The sequence below is a fragment of the Balaenoptera borealis genome (assembly GCF_965194805.1).
Source record: "Balaenoptera borealis genome assembly, chromosome: 3".
In the NCBI taxonomy this organism is placed as follows: Eukaryota; Metazoa; Chordata; class Mammalia; order Artiodactyla; family Balaenopteridae; genus Balaenoptera; species Balaenoptera borealis.
The window spans coordinates 168,692,383-168,717,612 of record NC_138866.1 but is presented as its reverse complement, the minus strand read 5'-3'; the positions used below and the strand labels follow the sequence as shown (position 1 = coordinate 168,717,612).

Below are 25,230 nucleotides of genomic sequence, written 5' to 3'. Positions count from 1 at the left end.
CTTACACTTTTCTGCATACAGGTCTTTTGTCTCCTTAGGTAGGTTTATTCCTAGGTATTTTATTCTTTTTGTTGCAGTGGTGAATGGGAGTGCTTCCTTAATTTCTCTTTCAGATTTTTCATCATTAGTGTATAGGAATGCAAGAGATTTCTGTGCCTTAATTTTGTATCCTGTGACTTTACCAAATTCATTGATTAGCGCTAGTGTTTTTCTGGTGACACCTTTAAGATTCTTTTTTATAGTATCATGTCATCTGCAAACAGTGACAGTTTTACTTCTTCTTTTCCAATTTGTATTCCTTTTATTTCTTTTTCTTCTGTTTGCCGTGGCTAGGAGTTCCAAAACTATGTTGAATAAAAGTGGTGAGAGTGGACATCCTTGTCTTGTTCCTGATCTTAGAGGAAATGCTTTCAGTTTTTCACCACTGAGAATGATGTTTGCCATGCCTAGGAGTTCCAAAACTATGTTGAATAAAAGTGGTGAGAGTGGACATCCTTGTCTTGTTCCTGATCTTAGAGGAAATGCTTTCAGTTTTTCACCACTGAGAATGATGTTTGCTGTGGGTTTGTCATATATGGCCTTTATTATGTTGAGGTAGGTTCCCTCTATTCCAGTTTTCTGGAGAGTTTTTATCATAAATGGGTGTTGAATTTTGTCAAAAGCTTTTTCTGCATCTATTGAGATGATCATATGGTTTTTATTCTTCAGTTTGTTAATTTGGTGTATCACTTTGATTGATTTGCGTATATTGAAGAATCCTTGCATTCCTGGGATAAATCCGACTTGATCATGGTGTATGATCCTTTTAATGTGTTGTTGGATTCTGTTTGCTAGTATTTTGTTGAGGATTTTTGCATCTATGTTCATCAGTGATATTGGCCTGTAGTTTTCTTTCTTTGTGATATCTTTTTCTGGTCTTGGTATCAGGTTGATGGTGGCCTCATGGAATGTGTTTGGGAGCGTTCCTCCCTCTGCTATATTTTGGCAGAGTTTGAGAAGGATAGGTGTTAGCTCTTCTCTAAATGTTTGATAGAATTCACCTGTGAAGCCATCTGGTCCTGGACTTTTGTTTGTTGGCAGATTTTTAATTGCAGTCTCAATTTCAGTGCTTGTGATTGGTCTGTTTATATTTTCTATTTCTTCCTGGTTCAGTCTCGGAAGGTTGTGCTTTTCTAAGAATTTGTCCATTTCTTTCAGGTTGTCCATTTATTGGCATATAGTTGCTTATAGTAATATCTTATCATCCTTTGTATTTCTGCAGTGTCTGTTGTTACTTCTCCTTTTTCATTTCTGAGTCTATTGATTTGAGTCTTCTCCCTTTTTTCCTGATGAGTCTGGCTAATGGGTTTTCAATTTGTTTATCTTCTCAAAGAACCAGCTTTTAGTTTTATTGATCTTTGCTATTGTTTTCTTTGTTTCTATTTCATTTATTTCTGGTCTGATCTGTATGATTTTTTTCCTTTTGCTAACTTCGGGTTTTGTTTGTTCTTCTTTCTCTAGTTCCTTTACGTGTAAGGTTAGATTGTTTATTTGAGATTTTTCTTGTTTCTTGAGGTAGGCTTGTATTGCTGTTAACTACCCTCTTTAGAACTGCTTTTGCTGCATCCCATAGGTTTTGGATCATCGTGTTTTCACTGTCATTTGTCTCTAGGTATTTTTTGATTTCCTCCTTGATTTCTTCAGTGATCTCTTGGTTATTTAGTTGCGTATTGTTTAGCCTCCATGTGTTTGTGTTTTTTATGTTTTTCCCCTGTAATCGATTTCTAATCTCATAGTGTTGTGGTGAGAAAAGGTGCTTGATATGATTTCAATTTTTTTTTTAAAGTTTCATTTTATTTGTTTTATTTATGGCTGCGTTGGGTCTTCGTTTCTGTGCGAGGGCTTTCTCTAGTTGTGGCAAGCGGGGGCCACTCTTCATCGCGGTGCGTGGGCCTCTCACTATCGTGGTCTCTCTTGTCGTGGAGCCCAGGCTCCAGACGTGCAGGCTCAGCAATTGTGGCTCACGGGCCCAGCCGCTCCGCGCCATGTGGGATCTTCCCAGACCAGGGCCCGAACCCGTGCCCCCTGCAGTAGCAGGCAGATTCTCAACCACTGCGCCACCAGGGAAGCCCTGATTTCAATTTTTAAGAATTTACTGAGGCTTGATTTGTGACCCATGATGTGATCTATCCTGGAGAATGTTCCGTGCGCACTTGAGAAGAAAGTGTAGTTTGCTGTTTTTGGAAGGAATGTCCTACAAATATAAATTAAATCTATCTGGTCTATTGTGTCATTTAAAGCTTGTGTTTCCTTATTAATTTTCTGTTTGGATGAACTGTCCGTTGGTGTAAGTGAGGTGTTAAAGTCCCCCACTACTTTTCTGTTACTGTCGATTTCCTCTTTTATAGCTGTTAGCAGTTGCCTTATGTATTGAAGTGCTCCTATGTTGGGTGCATATATATTTATAATTGTTATATCTTTTTCTGGGATTGATCCCTCGATCAGTATGTAGTGTCCTTCCTTGTCTCTTGTAATAGTCTTTATTTTAAAGTCTATTTTATCTGATATGAGTATTGCTACGCCAGCTTTCTTTTGATTTCCATTTGCATGGAATATCTTTTTCCATCCCCTCACTTTCAGTTTGTGTGTGTCCCTAGGTCTGAAGTGGATCTCTTGTAGACAGCATATAGATGGGTCTTGTTTTTGTATCCATTCAGCGAGCCTGTGTCTTTTGGTTGGAGTATTTAATCCATTCATGTTTAAGGTAGTTATCGATATGTATGTTCCTATTACCATCTTCTTAATTGTTTTGGGTTTGTTTTTGTAGGTCCTTTTCTTCTGTTGTGTTTCCCACTTAGAGAAGTTCCTTTAGCATTTGTTGTAGGGATGGTTTGGTGGTACTGAATTCTCTTAGGTTTTGCTTGTCTGTAAAGCCTTTGATTTCTCCATCGAATCTGAATAAGATCCTTGCTGGGTAGAGTAATCTTGGTTGTAGGTTCTTCCTTTTCATCACTTTAAATATGTCATGCCACTCCCTTCTGGCCTGTAGAGTTTCTGCTGAGAAATCAGCTCTTACCCTTATGGGAGTTCCCTTGTATGTTATTTGTTGTTTTTCCCTTGCTGCTTTCAATAATTTTTCTTTGTCTTTAATTTTTTGCTGTTTGATTACTATACGTCTTGGTGTGTTTCTCCTTGGGTTTATCCTGTATGGTACTCTCTGCTTTTTCTGGATTTGGGTGGCTGTTTCCCTTCCCATGTTAGGGAAGTTTTTGACTCTAATCTCTTCAAATATTTTCTCTGGTCCTTTCTCTCTCTCTTCTCCTGTATTGCCTGTCTCTCCAATTTTGGGGGCCATGTTTTTTGCTCTGTGACTTTAGTTCTGTGATAGATTTAAGAAGATTTGTTGATTTTTAATTTGTTCAGCTTTTTAGTTGTTAGGACAGTGTGGTGAATCTAGGCTCCTTACATGCCAAATTGGAAAATAGAAATCTAAACTATTTATTCTTCAAGTTTGTAGTTTTTGTTGTGTTCATCTCTCAGGTTTCTGTTCCTATAGATGTGGTCAATTAGTGGGTTTGACAGAGATTTCCTTAGGTGCCTGGAGCCACAAAAACATAAAGAAAAGGAGGAAAAAAATATTCTCCTGGTATTTGAAGACTGGCTCTGTTTTGAGGCACTTCTTTAAAACTTAGCCAGGCTGTTTACAGATCTGCCTTAGCCTTCATTTTCTACTTGTGTGGAGCTAAAGACCAGGCAGAAGTGAAAGTTTAGTGTCTACTATATTTTCTGAGCATGAGTCCTGCCCTGGGCAAGTGTGCAGCTTACTAGATTGCCCCTAATATATGGGAATTTCAAAATCCTTATTTTTCCAAAGTAACTCTCTCCAGTTTTTCCTTCTAGGCTTTGACATGTATATTGTTTGCCTCAACTATAATCATTTTCTCCAGGGAGCAGTGGCTTGTTTAACTACCTTTCAGTTTTTTTGCGGAATACTCTCCACTTTGCTGGTTTTCTGCCCTGAGAGAGTTCTGAGATGAAACAAAGGTAAAAGCTACAAGTCCTTCAAGGAACCTGTAGACAGGACAAAACAGAAAAACACAATTCCTCTTTTTCCTCCAGAACTATAATATATACCCACACCAGGAATGGAGGCTGCTGTCTTTAAGACTGCCAGTGCTCTGGGGAAGTGGGTGGGGCAAGGCTAGGTTTAAATGCCACAAAGGTCTCCTAGACTGTTTAACCTGCATTTTTCTTGATCCATCACTATTTGGCTCCTGTAAAGCCTTCACTGTTTCCCAGAGTTTTCACAAAGTTGTTTGTAACAGTTTTTGCTCTATTTTTCTTCAGTGTTTCTGTGAAGGATAGGCCCTTGGGACTCTCTACAGCCAGTTTTGCTGTCATCACTCCCTAATTCCCCCAATAGGTTTATCTTTCTGGTGGAAATTTGCAACTGATTGTGAATTTTATATAGAAGTTAAATGGACCAAGAATAACCAAGTGAGTTCTGAAGACAAAGAACAGGTGAGAGGACTTGCCCTAGCAGATACCAAGACTTGTTAGAAAGCTATATTAATTATGGTTGTGTGCTTTTGGTGCAAGTTTAGATAGACCAATGGAATTGAATAAAGGCTCAGAAATAGACCCCTTTATATATGGAAAATTTTATTAATGATAGAGAATTAGTAGCATAATAAATGGCCCTGGAACAGTGGTTATTTATAAGGTAAAAAAAGTTTATTCTTTATAGTGTATACAAAAATCAAAAGCAATAACATATTTAGATACAGATATAGGAGGCTGTCGTTATGAACTGGAGCAAGGAACAATTACAGAAGAATATATAAGTCATAAAGGGAAAGATTGCTAAATTTGAGTATATTAAAATTAAAACCTCTATTGTGTAAAAAATTCATAAAGAGAAGTGCAGGAGAAGTTTCAAATAGCGGAAAATACTTAGATCACATATATAAGACAGAGGAAATCCAGAGTATATAGATAACATTTACCTGTCAATAAGTATAAGGTAAATCAATAAAAGATGCTCAAAGGAAATAAAAAAGGTGTTTGCAAAGGAGGAAATATAAATAGCCCATAAAAATATCAAGACGTATTCTACCCTTTTAGTAATTTTTAGTATCCAGGGAATGTGATTGTGGATGTTAACATCATAAAAAAATAAAATGTTGACTTTTAAACAAGGTTTTATAAAATTCTTCCATTGAGTGCATATTTCCTTCCAGTACTGCCCAACATTGCTCTACCTTTTCCCACACAGTCCTCTTCAAAAATATTCTTATACTTACTTCATATTTCTCCCATTTATCTGTACTTCAGTTTGTCTTCTGCCCCCAGTGTCCATTGAACTAGCCATCTGAAGATAGTAATGACTCCCATAGTGTTAAATCAAGTGTGCATCTTTCTTGACACCTCAGCAAATTTGACGTTGTTGACCATTTGGTTCTTGAAGTGCCCTTCCCTTGGCTTCTATGACACCCTGTGTCTATCTGGTATATCAGTTTCATATTAATATTATTTTCCTTTTTAAATTTTAAACATTATGCTATCTATCTTCTCTTTAAGAAGCTTTTTATAACAGCTACATTAAATGCCAGCCCCATTAACAACAATTTTGTAGAGTGGGGTATTTCCTTGTTACTTTGCTTATAGTTTTTTCTTGTGTTCACTTTTCTGAGATTAACTTTTTGTTTTGCTAGGTTAGAATGTGTGGTAAAATAGTTTCTAAATCTGAATTCCTGAAAATAGTTTCATTTTGGCTTCACATTTAAATGATAATATCTTTAAAATTAGAATGGAGGTTTAATATTTCCCCCAAGAACTTTATAGACGTTGCTCCATAGTATCATAGAATTTTTTTTCTGTTTAGTGTTATGTGTCTAATGTTGGTTTTCCTCACTTCTGGTCAATTTTCATATTCCACTTATTTTTATCAGTAATGTCCTACATTCAGCAGTACCAGTAGTAATTGATGGTGTGTTATTGATGGTTCAGTAGTTAAGAAAGCCACTGTTCTCCAGGCTTTAAGTGGTTTAAGTAATTGTAGAACCCTGACTGCAATAAGTGGATAAATTGATATATACAAGGGATTCCCATTACGTTCCCAGACAGGAAAGGAGATTTTGAGAACCTTGGAATCTCTCCGGATAGTGGAAAGAATGACTTTATTGCAAGGTAGTATGCCTTATTGGACATTACTTTCTAAATCCTTATACACCTGAAAATATTTTCCTTCAGATGTGGACATTAATTTGCTGTGGTATGTTTTCTTGAGGGTCTCAGCCCTTTTTGCTTAGACCTATGCTTTCTTATTACTTAGTGCAGTGATTCTTAAACTTTAGCATGCAAAGGAATCAACTGGAGGGATAGATAGTTTAAATACAAATTACTGGTCCTACTTCCAGAGCTTTGGAGTCAGTAGGCTGGGGCAGGGCCTGGTAATCTGCATTACTAACAAATATGGTTGTTTAGGTGATGCTGATGCTTTTGGTTGTGGTGTCACAGTTTTTGAACTGTTGATCTAGAGTTAGTGGCAAAGAAGAGAAATTTAGACTAGCCTGATTTTTTTCAGTTAAGCAACTTTTCTTCTGCCTGAATGCATGTAATAAAATTTTTCTTTAATAATGTAAATCAAAACTTTTATTTGGTTGTAATAGAGTGGGTTTGGTTGTTTTTTGTGGCAAATGTAATCAGTTTAGCATTACATTTTGTAAATGGTAAATATTGGTAGTTTGGACCGTGTGATAGGTTTTGTATATTCATTTTCTCTCATAATCTCCCAAACCAGTTCTTTGCATTTTCCATTAAAAAATCAAGTAGTAGTGTAATATTTTATATCTTGATTCTTAGACCTTTTAGCATAGCAAAGTTATATTGAAGAAATAATGTTCGTAAGATAATGCTTTTCATTATTGTACTCTCAGCTCTATGAAAAAAAATAATGCTCTTCTGAGAAGAACTTAAATTTTATTTCTTACCTATATTAAGAAAATAGATGAAATCATATATGTGAATTATTTTGGGTTTTTTTAATGTAGATCTGTAACAATGGAAAATTCTTTTCTTTTGTAGAACTAAGTTATCTATGCAAGATGTACTAAAAACTGTAAATATAAAAATATTGTGATTGGATTATAGATTTATAGTTATATTTTAGAAACTTGTGTATTTTGGTGATTGAAAATTACAAGAGACTTGAATTAAATATTTTATTATATCATATGTTGTGAGGAATTTTATTTTTAAATGTTTTCATTAAAACTTTATTTTCCAGATTTTGGAATCTCTTTTTAAGGTATGTTCAATATATTGCCTACTAAAATTTAATACAGAAATACATATAAGTGAAAAAGAGTTTTCTAAGTTTTGAGGAAGTAAAAATAACTCCCAAACTTGCTGCTATATATATTTAAAAATTTTACGTTTCAGTTACATGTTGCCTTAGCCCCATTCTGAACCCTAAGATAAAATGATGTTTGGTGTAGGACTAATATTTGATACACACACACACACACACACACACGTACTCATTTATTTCACTGCAGAAATTGACTTGTCAATATTATTTCCTTCCTGTTCCTTCTTTTATTTAAAGTGGTTTCAGCGACAGGTCAATCAGATGGAAGAGGTAAGTGTAGCATTTCTTGTTAATTAAGTTAATATTTTATCTCATTTGAAAACCAATTTGAGGTATAAGTTAAAAAATTTTAATAACCATTGGTTATAATCTTTTTATTTAGATAAAGAAGGAATAAATGGGTAGACTAAAATGTTTCTTAGTGATTTATATACAATACTCCTGCATGTATCTGGTCTACTCTGAATTTGACCCATTCTTTCTCCTAAAATTGAAAAATGGAAATTTAATTATTATTCTTTCCATAATTTACATAAAATAGTAAATAAGTGGCAAGAGAAAACTTATCAACTTAAATATTTCTCCTGTATTTAAAAAGTCATGCATAATATGATATATGCTTATTCATAAAATTATATATTGGTTTTCGTTAAATTTAATGTTATTTTAATGAGTTTTTTATACTTTTATTTTCACATGCTTTGCCACCAGTTTGAGAAATACTGGTCTCTATCCTTATTTTGGAAAAGATTTTATGTGTGCTGTTAATATAGCAGAATGATTTCCAGGATAGCCTTAGTGAGTTAGAGAATTATTCTAGTTCTACCTTGGCTATGTTTGTGGTTTAGTCCTTAAAGTTCTGGGAGAAGCTGCCTGTGGGGAATGTGCCATGCCAGGGACCTTGCCAGGAAACCATCCATAGGGGTGGTGCTGTTGAAACTTGCTGGAGGTGAGTACTACTAGTTACACTGTGTACTGCCCTAGGATTAAACAGAGAGAGATGACAGAACTTGGAAGAAAAGCTTCTTCCTCCTCTAGTGTCTAGGGCCCTCTGCTGACAAAAGTTAACATCATGCTGCCTGTCAAGATAGAAATGTTCCACTACTATAAACAGGACAATGAAGAATGGATTTTAGATGAGAGGCAATAAATTGATAATTGTAGCTGATTGCTGTGTCACTTTTTAGGTTCAGTTTATGATTGATGTCCTCTTATTAGGGATCTTGCCTTTGTCCATAGAGTATTCATACAACTTCTGCTTCCCTTCCACTTGTTCTGCATCCCACAGTCTCAGACTTCCAGTACATTGCCCAGTACTTACTTCCTGCTGTTATATCTTAATCCCATTCAGGTAACCATTACTAAAGTGAAGTCTCTGTTTTAAATTCCTAATGTTAGAATTTCTCTTTGCTGTGTCCTAAGACTATGGCTTGACTACTTTTCTTTTTTCAGCTCTTCCTCCCATCATAAAGATTAGAGTTCTCTTTTAAATATTTTGAATTGCCTTAAACTGATCCTGTTATAATTGTTATTTAACTTGCTTAAAATTCTTATATATTAAAATAATAAAGAGAAGATTGAATTTGAGCTCTGACATGTAAAAGCCAACACTTAGCTATAATTCTGTTGCTAGGCAATTGCTCATATAATTTCACTAATATTGTGAAATATTAGTATGTGATTATAGCTATAGATAGATAAGATAATACAACACTTATTTATATATGATAAATAATGAAATTTCTTTGAGGTATGGGAGAAAAATGAGTATTTCCTAAGTAACTGGCTAATTTTATTATTTTAGATAAGTAAAGATCAAACTTTTTCAGCAGAGTTTCCAGCACCTGATAAAACAGTCAGTTTAAGCATTGCACAAATAGTAAAGCAGGTGCACAAACTTGAAGAACTGAAAAATCGCCTTAAAGAAGGGTCTAAATTCTCCTTCAAAGACATGTCATCTAAACCCAAGTAAGTAAAATGTAAGAGTTAAAAGAATTAAACAGTAAGAGTAGGTATATAATTAGTAATGAATGGAAGATAGTGGTTCAGATTTTGTACTATACATAGAGCTTCTAAATCAAATCAGAAGATCTAGTCAGCTTGTTCCTATTTGAAATTTTTAATAGTTTGAAATGGGACTAGGCACATGTGGCTATGAAAATTAAAATTCAATTAAATTTAATTAAAAAACCAATTCTTTAGTCACACTAGCCACATTTCAAGTGCCTAGTAGCCACATGTGCCTATTGTTTGAAAGTTCTATTGGACACTGCTGGCTTTGAAATATCTGGCTTATAAACTCTTCTCTTAGTTTGATTAGGTAGCTTCCATAATATATTTAAGGTGTAGTGAAATATTTCATTGTTCAAGAACACCATCATTAAAAATTGCATAGGGACAGGGATATGTTCCAAAGAATAAATTTGTACTTTTTAGTTGAGAAAATCCTTTTTGTGGTAGGTGGGAGGAAGATTCAGATGAATGATTACAATAATACTTCCATTATCTGTTGACACTCATGTTTGATATTTGAGGTTTATCTGTCTTGAAATTAAATAGATGAATAAATCATCATCATAGAATATCTTCAGTGATTTTTTTGCACCTCCATAGTTATTTTTTCTTGTGGTGAGAACACTTCAGATCTACTCTTTCAGCAAATTTCAGGTATACAATACAATGGTATTATGAACAGTAAACACCATGCTAATGTTCTAAACATTAGATCTTTAGAACTTATTCAACTTATAACTGGAAGTTTGTACTTTTTGACCAACATCACCGCATTTCCCCAATCCCCCTCAGCCCCTGGCAACCACCATTCTGCTTTCTAGTTCTAAGTATATATATATATATAACTCATTTTGTTTATCCATTCATCTATTGATGGTTACTTTCATATCCTGGTTACTGTAAACAATGCTGCAATGAACATATGAACATTGGGGAGAATATATATTTTTGAATTAGTTTTTTTGTTTTCTCTGGAAAAATACCCAGAACTGGAATTACTAGATCATATGGCAGTACTATTTTTAATTTTTTGAGGAACCTCCATACTGTTTTCCATAGTGGCTACATCAGTTTGCATTTCTGTCAACAGTGCATGAGGGTTCCCGTTTCTGCACATCCTTGCCCACAGTTATTTTTTTGGTCTTTTGGATGATAACCATTCTGACAGTTGGGAGGTGATTTCTCACTGTGGTTTTTGATTTGCATTTCCCTGATGATTAGCAATGTTGAGCCTCTTTTCATGTGCCTGTTGGACATCTGCATGTCTTCTTTGGAAGAGTATTTATTCAAGTCCTCTGCCCATTTGTAATTGAATTGTTTTTTTGCTATTGTATGAGTTCTTTGTATATTTTGAATTTTAGCCTCTTACTAGATATATCATTTGTGAATGTCTTATCCCGTTCATTAGGTTGCCTTTTTGTTTTGTTTTGCAAAGCTTTTTTTTTTTTAGTTTGATATAATTCCGTATGTTTATTTTTGCTTTTGTTGCCTTTGTCTGAGGACAGAGATCCAAAAAAATATTACTAAGACCACTGTCAAAGAGTTTACTGCCTGTGTTTCTTCTAGCATTTTTATGGTTTCAGGGTTTATATTTAAGTCTTTAATCCATTTTGAGTTTATTTTTGTATATGGTGTAAGAAAGAGGTCTAGTTTCATTCTTTTTCATGTAGCTGTCCAGTTTTTCCAACACCGTTTATTGAAGAGACTGTCTCTTCCCCATTGTATATTCTTGCATCCTTTGTTGTAGAAAATTGACCATATAAGCATGGGTTCATTTCTGGGCTCTCTATTCTGTTCCATTGATCTGTGTGTCTCTTTTTGTGCCAGTACCATACTGTTTTGATTACTATAGCTTTGTAGCATAGTTTGAAATCACTGAGCGTGATACTGCTAGCTTTCTCAAGATTGCTTTGGCTCTTTGGGTTTTTTGTGTTTCCATACAAACTTTAGAATTATTTGTTCTGTGAAAAATGTCATTGGTACCTTGATAGGAATTGCAATGAATCCATAGATTGCTTTAGATTATTATGGGCACATTAGCAATTAATTCTTCCAATCCATGAGAATGGTATATCTTTCCATTTATTTGTGTCATCTTAAATTTCTTTCATCACTCTCTTAGTTTTCATAGTACAGGTCTTTCACCTCCTTAGTTAAATTTGTTCCTAGGTATTTCATTATTTTTGATGCAGTTGCAAATGGGATTGTTTTCTTAAGTTCTCTTTCTGATAGAGCTTTATTAGTGCATAGAAATGCAACAGATATCTGTATATTAATTTTGTATTCTGCAACTTTACTGAATTTAATTATTAGCCCTAATAGTTTATTGGTGGAGTCTTTAGAGTTTTCTATGTATAGTATATCATCTGCAATCAGTGACAGTTTTAATTCTTCCTTTGCAGTTTGGATTCCTTTTATTTCTGATTGCTGTCTGATTTGTGTCTGATTCCTGTGGCTAGAATGTCCAATATTATGTTGAATAAAAGAGGCTAGATTGGGCATCCTTGTCTTGTTCCTGATCGCAAACTATTCCAGACTTGAAAAGGTCCTGACAGGAAATAAATGGAAGACTCTTTAGGTCTTCTTAAAAAAAATGGGTTTTATTCTGATTATCATTGGGGAGATACTGGAGGGTTTTGAGCAGAGTGTAACATGATCTGACATATGTTTCAAAAGGACCATTCTGACTGCTGTGTTGAAAATTGACTATACAGGGTCAGGAGTAGAAATGGGGAGTCCAGTTGGGAGGCTTTTGCAGTAATCCATGGAAGAGATGATGGTGGCTCAGAACAGGGTAGTGGTTGTGGTGGAGTTGGTGAGCTTTGAGATTCTGGACATACTTTGAAGGTGGAGTCAGTAAACTCTCCTGATGGATTGGATGTTGCATGTGAGAGGAAAAATAGCCAAGAATGAGTTCAAGGCTTTTGGCCTGAGCAGCCAGAAGGATGGAATTGATACTACCTTCACTGGGGTAGGCTGTAGGTGAAGCAAGTTTTGAGGAGGCAGATCAGGGGTTCTGGTTTGAAGATATTGGATATTCTGAGTTGTCAGAAATGTTAGGTGTATTTGAGTGAGCCATTACATATATGTTTTGGTGTTCGGGAGAGAGATGTAAGTTGAAAATAGGAATTGGGATGCCGTTTACATATGGATGGAACTTAAGGGTAGATATATCATGAAGGGAGTGAGTGTAAATTGAGAAGAGAGGACCAGGGACTGATCCCTGGGACCCTTCCAACATTAAGAAGTCTGGGACAAAAGGAGGGGCTAGCAAAGGGGAATGAGGAGTGACCTAGTGAGGCAGAAAGAAAACCAGTATATGTGCTGTCCTGTAAGATAAATGAAGAAGGAAGACTATGCAAAGGGACTGTCAATGATGTCAGATGCTGTGGATCAGTCAAGAAGATTAGGACTAAGAACTGACCAATGGATTTAGAAAGGATGTCATTTGATGACCTTGAGAAGAGCAGTTGTTATGAGAAATCTCTGGACAGAGGGCAGTTGGGGACAGTAACCATAGACAATGCTTTGGAGTGGTTTTGCTGCAAAAGGGGGAAAAAAATAGCATAGTAGCTGGAGGGAAGTGGGGACAAAATAAGGCTCTTATAAATTAGGAAAAATAACAGAATGTTTGTATGCTAATAGGAATGACCCATTAGACAGGAAAAGATTTATGATATAAAGAGTCAAAGAGGTGGGCTTCCCTGGTGGCGCAGTGGTTGAGAATCTGCCTGCCAGTGCAGGGGACACGGGTTCGAGCCCTGGTCTGGGAGGATCCCACGTGCCACGGAGCAACTGGGCCCGTGAGCCACAATTACTGAGCCTGCGCGTCTGGAGCCTGTGCTCCGCAACAAGAGAGGCCGCGATGGTGAGAGGCCCGCGCACCGCGATGAAGAGTGGTCCCCACTTGCCGCAACTAGAGAAAGCCCTCACACAGAAACGAAGACTCAACACAGTCATAAATAAATAAATAAAAGAACGTGAATTTCTTTAAAAAAAAAAAAAAAAAAGAGTCAAAGAGGAATTGCTGGGACGGTATCGTTGAATATGTGAGTGGAGATGGAATAGGGGCTAGGATAATTATGTATGAAACCAGGTAGGAAGGCAGAGTATCAGGGTGCAGATGCTGATATAGGGTAGATGTGGTGTAGAAGCCTGTGGAAGTTATCTTTTGGTTGGTTTAGTCTTCTCAGGGAAGTAGAAAGAAAGGTTATCAGCTGAGAGTGAGGATAAGATGGGAGTTTTGAGAAGAGAGATGAGGATTTGTAATAGTCACTAAATGGAAGAGTGAATGGACAGGAACATATCTTTTGATTACCTGGTGATATTGAAGGCCTACTTGAAATCATGCATTTGGAGTAAGATGTCTCTTTAATACCGTTGTCTCTATTCAACCAATTTAGTTACCCAGTTATTTCTAATATCCTATCTGTTGTAATGAATCATTCATAAAATCACCCTTAGCCAGCCATATAGAGTGCAAGAAACTATTTTACTGTGGTATCAGATATTTTAGGAAAATGTATAATTCTATTTTACTTAGTTTAACAGGAATCTTTAGTATAGCTTTATTTCCTTGGTTTGCTGTAATTTTTATCCATTGCTTTGCTGCCAGCCCTTCTTAGTCTATTCCCTTCTTTATTTGACAGTTCTACTGTGCTTTTATTTCCAGTCCTTTTTAAAGTTTCCTTTTTAAAGTTTTTTTGGTACTAGAAAAAAAAATGGTGTGCATGTGTGCGTGTATGTAATTTATATTCTTCAGGCATATACTGTCTTGTTCTTGGTGAATACCAAAAATATGAAGAACCAGGATAATATGGGCACCAACTTATTAGAATAAATATTAGCAGTGAAGCAGGGTTCTGTATACCATTTGTTGTGCTAAAGATTACTCCTTTAGGTGCTGGATCCTGGGAAGGTCAAGGGGTGAGGGCAGTTGGCAGACACTTGATTGGCTATTTACCCATTTACCATGGGGCAGAGCTATTTACCAATTGGATCAGGAGAATTTCAGTGTTACTGTCATACCAGTATATGAATATCTGTATGAGTATCAGACCTTTTTTCCCTTAGCAAGACGTCAGCCTGAACAGAATTCATATTTTGAGATGTCTCACTTAGTAGATCTGAGTTATAATCTTTATAAACTTCGTAATCTACCCAATTCTTTCCAATTCATTCCGCTAAACTTCTTCGGTACTTTCTATCCCCTTTCATTGTTGTATCTTAAAAACTATTTTTTAAACATGCTTTTGTTTACATGATTGGCAAGCAGTCAGGCAGCCCCAAAGTGGCAGCACAGTGGCAGCTATGAGATTGGCTTGTCATACTTCCAAATATTAGGCTGGTACGGAGACAGTGGGCACAAATGGTGTTGAATTACTTATACAGACAGCAAGAGCAAGATCAGCATGGTGTCAGCTCCCTGTGTTCCTAGTTCCACAGGACGACACAGAGCAGGAGGGACCAGATGACAGGCCACACAAGCGATTTGTTGCTCTGCCATGAAGGAGCAAAATGTAAACTACATCCATGCAGCTTTTTAGTTTTTTTTAAAATTATTTTTTATTGGAGTAGAGTTGATTTACAATGTTGTGTTAGTTTCTGCTGTATGCAGCTTTATAGTCTTAACAGAGGTTTCAACTGGGCTGTAAAGAAGAGAGGGGTAGAAAGCTCTGTGCTCAACTGAAATTAGGGAGATAGATGAGAAGTGAACTTGTGTTAGTCTTCCACAAGACAGGAATGGAAAACTGCCTCATGGAGAGTCTTCACCAGGCTTATCTTCTCTTTCTCCAGCAGAAATTTCAGGGCATTCTACTAAGATTTGGGTCTGACTGCTGTCAAGCCTTTGTGGATCTGTGTAATGTTGATAGAGTGCCATGGTAGAGCTATTCCCTTATAGCATTGATTCTCAAATGGGGTATATTTTGTGCCCCAGAGGACACTTGTATGTAGACATTTTGGTTGTCACGACTAGGAGTGGGAGAATGCTACTGGCACTTACTAGGTAGAGGCCAGAGATGCTGCGTTCTAAAATGCACAGGACAGTCCCCCACAACAAAGAATTATCCAGTCTAAAATGTTGGTAGTGCCGGGGTTGAGAAACCCGTCCTACAGTGATCTCTTCCTTTGTTACTTCTTTCTTGTCCCCTGTTGTTTGGCATCAAATAATATACCTAATAATTTTATTATGAATTAATCAATAATTAGCTACCAATTTAACTTAATAAGCTATTAATTTAATCATTCATGTGTAAGTTTTCCTGTCAAGACTGTCACTTCCTCAAGATCAGAACCAGTCACGTACATCTACATATTTCCTATCACATGTAATAAACAGTAAATAAATATGAGTAATTTTTATGAATACCTGAATTAAATCAACTCCAAGTCATTTGTTCTCCTATCCCTAACCATATCTAGTATAGTAACTTACCCAAGTAAAACTTCACATTTATAAACAACCTTTTTTAGCATTAAACATACACAGAACCCTTTTATTTTACAGTGTTAAAATAGAAAGTACCCATAATTAGGATGGGCTACTATTTATTATGCAGTTACTTTATTGATCTCTCCATCTGTCAATGACTAGACTTAAAGGAATGAAGGCAGTGATACTTGAGTTGGCTTCAGTGGGAGCTGCATAATAGAGCCTTGGTTCAGAGGTTCAGATATATTAACCTGAGCTATCTATTGTGAGGCATGAAATTAATTTCAGGCTATATATTAATATTAATACCTGAAATTTAAATGTCTGATATGTGCTAGGTATTTTCCTAGTAACTTTACGTGTGTTCTTTGGTCCTTACAACTATAATACTTTATGAAATAAGTACTCTAATACCCCAATTTTGATAGATGAAGAAACTGAGCCTCAGGTTAAGTGACTTACCCAAGGCCACATAATTAGTAAGTGGGTAATTTACAGCAGGTTTTGAGCCAAGCAGTTTGACTCTAGAACTTGTGCTCTTAACAATTGATTACACCATTAATAATACATTGGTAAAAAGAAATCTCATGCTTCTACCAAATACAGTTTTATTATTTTTGTTCATGTTGTTGTTGGTATACCAAATTATGTTCATGGAATACATAGAATTCATAGAATTACATAGTTTGACTTTTTTACTTGTTTTCTTGCTACTGGATAATTTAATGTCTGTGAATAAAGGTTAAAGAACATGTTAAATTTTATTTTATAAACTGCATATGTCTAGAGCATATATTCTAGTTCTTAAGTGTAATTTAAATGCTTAATCTTCGATAATAAATAAGTATGTTTTATTTATTGAAATCTTAACAGGGATAGTGAAATTCCACCAGAAGAAGTGCAGACTTATGAAGCTGTACAGCAGAAAATTGAAGGTGGTAATATTTTATACAAGTCCAGCCTTTATAGGGTTTCCTAAATACACCAACATTTTGAGACTTAAAGTTTAAAAATTTATAGCCATAAAAATTATACAATGATAAATTCAAAGATATTCAATAGCAGTTGATATTTTCAATAAAAGTTCTTATTATGTTCCAGATTCTGGGAGTGTATAAAATGAATAACACTTGGTTGTTACCCTCAAAATCCACAACATAGTAAGGATACAAGCACATTATGTATCAATTTAATATAGTATAATGCATGATAAAGGTATGTGTAATTTGCAGTGAGTCCATAGAAAGCCAGCTTGTTCAACCTGAGGGAGTTATTTAGGTTTTATGCAACCTTAAAGGATGAATAGGACTTTGTCAAGTGAAGATGGGAGATATTTGGTACTTTAAGAAGAGGGTATAGCATGAGAAACAGCATAAATAGGGAAATACCACTGGAATGGTATTAAAGTGTGAAGTAATAGGTAGGGGTAAGATAAGAAAGAGCCTAGGCAGAGGGATTAAATGCTTTAGGAATACTTTATTTTTTCCCCCATATATAATAGGGAATCATTGAAGATTTTTTCTAGGGAAGTGACATGTTGAATTTTACTTTAGAGAGATTCTACTGGCCACATTGAGAAGCTAGATTTGGGGATTGGGAGTAGGAAATGGAAGTTACTGCTGTACCTTAAATGTGTGATAAGTGCCTATATTAGAGCACAAATAAAGAGAGGAAAAGGGGAAGATTTGAGAAATATTTACGGGATAAAATTGGCAAAACATGGTGATTGGATATGAAAGGAAGGGAGATTAGATGATGGTAACATTAACTAGGAGAATATAAGAGGAAAAACAAGTTTTGTTGAGAAAATGATGAGTTCATATCACTCAGTTGTTACACACATTTTTTTAGATGTTACACTTTGTTGGCTGATTGGGAGGGTCTACAGTGTAGACAGCTCAGTTGTTTTTCTTAAAATTTTTGTTCTCTTGAATGAGTTATTAAAATAAAAACTATAAAATTTAAACTCAGTTAATAAGTATAATTCATATTGAAACTCATGACAAATTCACTGTTATTTCAGAATTCATAAAAACACACTCAACTGAAGAAATTACAGGTGTTTCTGCGACTGAGCCACGTAAGTTTCCACTCATTAAGCATCATTGTATTAATAACTTCTGTTGAGTGTATTAATTTCTATAATTTTCTATAATTTAAAGTAATAATTATGAAGTTACAACATAAATTCCCTGGAGTTTGGAGCCATACAGTTGAGCTGGCGATCAAGGAAATACTGAAATTCCTAGTTAGCTACTTGCTACCAAAAATAGACTCATTTTTAAAGAGTACCATGTTATTACTAGGAATGGAGGATTTTTTATTGTAATGAGAATATGCTACAAAAATGTTTCAGAGGTGGTAGGCCTTAGAGGTGGAGCAGTGATAAATTTAAGAGGTCATTTGCACATCTTGTTACTATGAATTGTAGATTATCTCATATATACTGGTGCTTTGACTGCAGCTGAGTACCTATCAGTTCGTGAATATAAAGAGCTGCTAAGAACTCAAACTTCTAGAATTCAAACTTCTGACTACTTGTCAACAGAAAGGAGAAACTGCTTTATTTATGTCTTAATACTGGAGAGAATTTTGAAACAATCATGTAATGTATGCTGTGGAATATATTTTTAGAAGTAGAAAATAAGATTTGGTTGAAAAAAGTTGATGGAAATCCTTCCCTCTTTCAACTTCAGCTTTAAACCCTAACGTTGCCATGTTTAAATGAAGGGTAGCTATACATTCTACATTACTCCCAAGACCTATAGAGACTTCTGATCTGAGGCAGCCCTGCCTGACTAGGTGGGGTAGAAAGGTGTCTAGAGCTTTGGAGTAGATAGTAAAAGCCTCTCTCTGCATCAAGGGGAACCCTCTGCACATCTGTGCAGCTCTCTCTCCCTCAATCTGTGCAGCTGTCTTCCGTCTGATACTGTGCGCTGTGAATTCTAGCTGCTTTGGCCTCCCCAGACTCTAAACTTTGTCTCTGAACTCATGGAAACCAGTAAACTTTGTCTGGGTTTCCCTTCCTTATGCTGTGGCCTGGAAACTCCAGGCAGTAAGCTGGGGTCATCATAGAGCCATCCTTTGTTTTCCTTCTGTGAGGAATTACTGCATTGCACCTTCTGTTTTCCAGTGTCTGAATATTGCTGTTTTATATATTTTGTCCAGTTTTTAATTGGTTTAAAGTGAAAAGGTAACTCTGGTCCCTGATGCACCATCATGGACAAAAACAGAAGCCTCTGTGCCCACTTATAGGCCAATGGAACACATTGTCCAATCACAAAACCAAGTTCTAAAATAATAAAGTATGATAGTAGAAATTTTACTCGTAATTTTTAAGGGAAGCAGAGGACAGGGTTACATTGTACAGTGTGGAGAAAACCCTTTTGCAAATTCCTCAGTTTCTTTTCCCATGGCAGCTGTCTCAGTCCTTGGGCTCCACTGGTATATGTCTACTCTTTCTCAGTACTGCCTGTTCACTTGTATACTCTTTTTCTCTTAAAAGTACCCTTTTTCATCTTCTCCAGTGAAATTTTATTCTGTTCTTCCCTTCTCATTCCCTAAATTCTATTAGGTTCCATAGCCTAATCAATAAGACAAAAGCTACCTTTGAATTTCATTCTGTTTTTTGTTTTTTAGACTATCATTTAATCTTGATGTTGCTTCATTTCATAATTAATGAACTCTTTTTTTAGAGAAGTTTTAGGTTTATAGAAAAATTGAGCAGAACGTACAGAGTTTCCATATACCCATTTTCCACTCCACTCCTCGCACAAAATTTCCTCCATTATTAAATTTTGCATTAGTGTGGTACATTGGTTAAAACTGATAAACCAGTATTTATACATTATTATTAACTAAAGTCCATAGTTTACATTGGGTTTAATCTTTGTGTCATACAGTTCTATGGATTGTGACAAATGCATAATGTCATGTATTCACCATTACAGTATCATACAGAATAGTTTCACTGCCCTGAAAATCCCATGTTCTACCTATTCATCTCTCCCTCCATCCACTGAATCCCTGGCAACCACTAATCTTTTTGTTGTCTCTAGAATATTGCCTTTTTGAGAATATCATATATTTGAAATTATGCGGTCTTTCTTTTACTTAGCAATATGCATTTAAGGTTTCTCCATGTCTTTTTATGCTTTTATACCTCATTTATTTTTATTGTTGAATAGTAATCTATTGTATGGATGTACCATAGTTTATCTATTCATCTGTTGAAAGACATCTATGTTGCTTCGAAGTTTTTGCAATTATGAATAAAGCTACTATAAACAAAGGTGTTTCTACAGACAGAAGTTTTTCAGTTCATTTGGGTAGATACTAAGGAGTACAATTGCTAGATCATATAGTAAAAGTATGTTTAGTTTTGTAAGAAATTGCCAAGCTGTCTTGCACGGGGACTGTATCATTTTGTATTTTTACTAGAAACGAGCATGAGAATTTCTGGTGCTCTACATCTTTGTCAGCATTTGATGTCAGAATTTTGGATTTAAGCCATTCTAAAAGGTGCATAGTGTTATATCATTTTCTTAATTAAATTAAATTTTATCTGTTTTAATTTGTGATTCCCTAATGATATATGATGTTGAGCATCCTCTCATGTGTTTATTTGCCATCTGTATATCTTCTTTGGTGAGGTATTTGTTCAGATCTTTTACCTATTTTTAAATGGGAGGATCATTTGCTTCCTTATTGTTGAGTTTTAAGGGTTTTTTGAATATCTTTGACACAAGTTCTTCATCAGCTATGTGTTTCTCAGTCTGTGGTTTATATTTTCATTCTCTTAACAGTGTCTTTTGTAGGACAGAAGTTTTGAATTTTAATGAAGTTGAACTTTTCTTTCATGGATTGTGCTTTTGTTGTTGTGCCTAAAAGTCATCTTCAAACCCAATGTAACCTGGACTTTTTCCTATGTTATTTTCTAGAAATTTCATAGTTTTGCCTCTTACATTTAAATCTATGATCCATTTTGAATTGAGTCTGTGTCTAAATTAATTTTTCTTGCATGCGAATGTACAGTTTTTCTAGCACTATTTGTTAAAAAGACTAACCTTTCTCCATTGAATTGCCTTTGTTTCTTTGCCAAAAATCAGTTGACTATATTTTTGTAGGCCTATTTCTGGGATCTCTGTTATGTTCCATTGATCTGTTTTTCTGTTCTTTGCCAATACCATACTGTCTTGATTACTGTAACTTTATAGTAAGTTTTTGAAGTTGGATAGTGTCACTCCTCCAACTTTGTTCTCTAGTATTGTATTCTATTCTTTGGATCTGTTGCCTTTTCATTTAAAGTTTAGAATCAATTCGTTGATACACACAAAATCACTTGCTGGGTTTTTGTTGTTGTTGTTTTGTTTTGTTTTTTTGTTTTTCTATGCTGTGTGGCATAGGGGATCTTAGTTCCCCAACCAGGGATCGAACCTGCACCCCCTGCAGTGGAAGCCTGGAGTCTTAACCACTGGTCTGTCAGGCAAGTCCACCCCCCCTTTTTTTTTTTTTTTTTTGCTTGCTGGGTTTTTGATTGGGATTGCATTGAATCTACAGATCAAATTGATGAGAACTGATGTCTTAACAGTAGTGAGTCTTCCTGTCCATGGACATGGACTATCTCTCCATTTATGTGTATCTTCTTTGATTTCTTTCATGAGTTAGTTTTTTTTCTTAATATAAATCCTGTACATATTTATTTAGATTAATACCTAAGTATTGAGTTTTTTAGTACTAATGTAAATGGTGTGTTTATAATTTCAAATTCTACTTGTTTATTGCCGGTATATAAGAAAGGAATTGCAATTTACTTCTGTATATTACTCTCGTATACTGTAATCTTTCTGTAATCACTTACTCATTGCAGGAGATTTTTGGTGATTCTTTGGGAATCACCTTTTTTATACAGGCAGTCATGCCATCTGTGAAAAAAGACAACTTTACTTCTTCCTTCTCAAACTTTATACTTTTTCTTTTCTTTTCTTGTATTATTGCATTAGCTAGGACTTCTAGCATGATGTTGAATAGGAGTGGTGAGAAGGAACATCCTTGTCTTATTCCTGATCTAGGGGGAAAGCATTTAGTATCTTACCATTAAGTATGGTGTTAGCTGTAGGTCACAGACTTAGAAAACAAACTTATGGTTACCAAAGGGAAAAGGTGGGGAGAGGGATAAATTAGGAGGTTGGGATTAATATACATACACTACTATATATAATATAATCAACAAGGACCTACTGTATAGCACAGTGAACTCTACTCAATACTCTGTAATAACCTTTATGGAAAAAATCTGAAAAAGAATAGGTATATGTATAACTAAATCACTTTGCTGTATACCTGAAACTAATGCAACATTGTAAATCAACTATACTCCAATATAAAATAAAAATGTTGGGCTTCCCTGGTGGCGCAGTGGTTGAGAATCTGCCTGCCAGTGCAGGGGACACAGGTTCGAGCCCTGGTCTGGGGGGATCCCACGTGCCGCGGAGCAACTAGGCCCATGAGCCACAACTACTTAGCCTGCGCATCTGGAGCCTGTGCTCCGCAACAAGAGAGGCCGCGACAGTGAGAGGCCCATGCACCGCGATGAAGAGTGGCCCCCGCTTGCCGCAACTGGAGAAAGCCCTTGCACAGAAACGAAGACCCAACACAGCCAAAAATAAATAAATAAGTAATAATAATAATAATAAGGGATCTATCAATCCCGAAAAAAAAAATGTTAAAAAGTATGGTGTTAGCTGTAGGTATTTTGTTTGATTTTCTTTATCAAGTTGAGGGTGTTTTATTCTGTTTCTAGTTTGCAAAGAGTTTCTGTCATGAATGGGTATTAGATTTTGTCATATGCTTTTTCTGTATCTTTTGAAATGATCATATGATATTTGTTCTTTGGACTATTGATATGATAGGTATATTAGCTGATTTTCAAATATTGACCCAGCCTTGTACAGTTGGGATAAATTTCACTTGGTTGTGGTGTATAATTTGTCCCATACCTTGTCAGATTAAATTTGCTAATATTTTGTTGGGGTTTTTGCATCTGTGTTCATGAGAGATATTGGTGTGTGGTTATCCTTGTTTGGTAATGTCTTTGTCTTGTTTTAGTATTAGAGTAATACTGGCCTCATAAAATGAGTTAGGAAATGTTTTTTCTGCTTCTGTCATCTGAAATAGATTGTAGATAACTGGTATAATTTTTCCTGTAGGTTTGGTAGAATTTGCCAGTGCAGTCATCTGATCCTGGTGCTTTCTGTTTTGTAAGGATATCAAATTATTGATCCAGTTTCTTTAATATATAAAATATATATTCTATTCAGAATATCTTTTTCTCCTTGTGTGAGTTTTGGTAAATTGTGTCTTTCAAGGAATTGGTCCATTTCATCTAAATTATCAAATTCATTGGCATAAGTTTTTCATAATCTTTTTATTATTTTTTGATGTCCATGGGATCTGTTGTGATGTCCCCTCTTTCATTTCTGATGTTAGTAATTTGTGTCATATCTCTTTTTTCTTAGCTTACTCATTTTCTTGATTTTTTTCAAAGAATCAGCTTTTGGTTTAATTGATTTTCTGTAATTTCCTATTTTCATTGATATCTGCTCTAATTTTTATTTCTTTTCTTCTTCTTACTTCAGATTTAATTTGGTCTTTTTTTCCTGGTTTCCAAAGGCAGAAGCTTAGATTATTGATTTGAGATCTTCCTTCTGTTGTGATGTATTCATTCAATGCTATAAATTTCCCTTTTACTGCATTTCACAAAATTTGATGTTACATTTTCATTTTAATTTAGTTCAAAATGTATTTTAGTCTCTCTGAGACTTCTTTGTCATATGCGCTATTTAGTATGTTACCTAATCGCCAAAATATGTTGGGATTTTCATGTCGTCTTTCTGGTACTGACTTTTTTTTCCTGGGACCTAACTATATATTGTCTACAACTTTAAATATAAAGTTAATAATAAATAATAATAAAGATAATGGTAACATTTATCAAAAGAAAGCAGGAGTAGCTATATTAATTTGAACAGAGCAGACTTTGGAGCAAAAAAAAATTTATTAAGAATAAATAGGGGCATTTAATGCTAAATGAGTCAGTTCTGCAACAAGACACAATAGTCCTCAATGTGTATGTGCCTAACAACAGAGAGTCAAAATAAATGAGGCAAAAACTGATCAACTGCAAGGAGATATAGATGAACCCACTATTATAACAGGAGACTTCAACACCATTCTATCAGAAGTAGACAGGTGCAGCAGGCAGAAAATTGGTAAGGACTTAGTGAACTCAACAACACCATCATTCAGCTGGATAAAATAGACCTCTATAGACTACTTCATGCAACAAGAACAGAATATACATTATTCTCAAGCTCACATGGTACATACACCAAAATAGATCATATTCCCGGCTATAAAATACACCTTAACAAATTAAAAAATAGAAGTCATATAATGTCTGCCTTCAGACCCCAAAACAATTAAATTAAAAATCAGTACCAGAAAGGGAATTCCCTGACGGTCCAGTGGGTAGGACTGCATGCTTTCACTGCTGAGGCCACAGGTTCAATCCCTGGTCAGGGAACTAAGATCCCTCAGGCTGTGTGGTGTGGCCAGAAAAAAAAAAAGTCTGACAACAGTAAGTGTTGGCAAGGATATGTAACTGTGAGTGAGGTATACATTGGCACAATCACTTTGAAAAATAGCTTTTCTTTATCTAATTAAGTTGTGGATGTGCATACCTTTAAACTCTTTTTCTTTTTAACAGCTTTATTGAGATATTATTGACATACAACATTGTACAAGTTTAAGGTGTTTATCATAACAATTTGATATGCATATATATTGTGAAATGCTTACCAAAATAAGGTTTTTTACATATCCTTTATCTAACATAATTACCATTTTGTTGTTGGCATTGTTATGGAGAGAATATTAAAGCTCTGCTCCCATAGCAGCTTTCAAGTATACAATACAGTATTAACTGTAGTCACCGTGCTGTGACCTCAGGTCCCTGGAACTTAATCATCTTATAACTGAAAGTACTCTTTGACCAACATTTCCCAATTTTCTCCACCCCACAGCTCCTGGCAATCACCATTATGCTCTCTGTTTCTATCATTTCAGTGTTTTTAGAGTCTACATAGAAGTGAAATTATACAGTATTTGTCTTTCTCTGTCTGAGTTATTTAACTAAGCATAATTCCCTCAAGGTCCATCCATGTTGTTGCAAATGGCAAGATTTCCTCTTTAATGGCTGAATAATATTCCACTGTGTGTGTGTGTGTGTGTGTGTGTGTGTGTGTGTGTGTGTGTGCGTGCGCGTATTTATCCATTCACTTGTCTGTAGACATTTGGGTTGTTTCCATGTCTTTGCTATTATAAATAATGCTGCAGTCAGAGGTCCCTGGTGGTCCAGTGGTTAGGACTCATG

General features: G+C 35.4%; 1 protein-coding gene across 2 annotated transcripts in view; it reads left to right on the top strand.

The window, feature by feature from the left end:
- The window catches only part of CCDC7 (coiled-coil domain containing 7), a 324,264-nt gene that overhangs the window by 37,925 nt on the left and 261,109 nt on the right, over nucleotides 1-25,230 (top strand). For both annotated transcript variants that reach the window (XR_014242606.1, XM_082385250.1), the window contains exons 5-9: nucleotides 7,268-7,288; nucleotides 7,589-7,621; nucleotides 9,156-9,319; nucleotides 16,671-16,732; nucleotides 17,821-17,877. Coding sequence is in view for 1 of the 2 variants with exons in the window: in XM_082385250.1 (XP_082241376.1) it covers nucleotides 7,268-7,288; nucleotides 7,589-7,621; nucleotides 9,156-9,319; nucleotides 16,671-16,732; nucleotides 17,821-17,877 (337 nt within the window). In the remaining variant the exon portion in view is untranslated. The remainder of the gene's footprint in view (nucleotides 1-7,267; nucleotides 7,289-7,588; nucleotides 7,622-9,155; nucleotides 9,320-16,670; nucleotides 16,733-17,820; nucleotides 17,878-25,230) is intronic.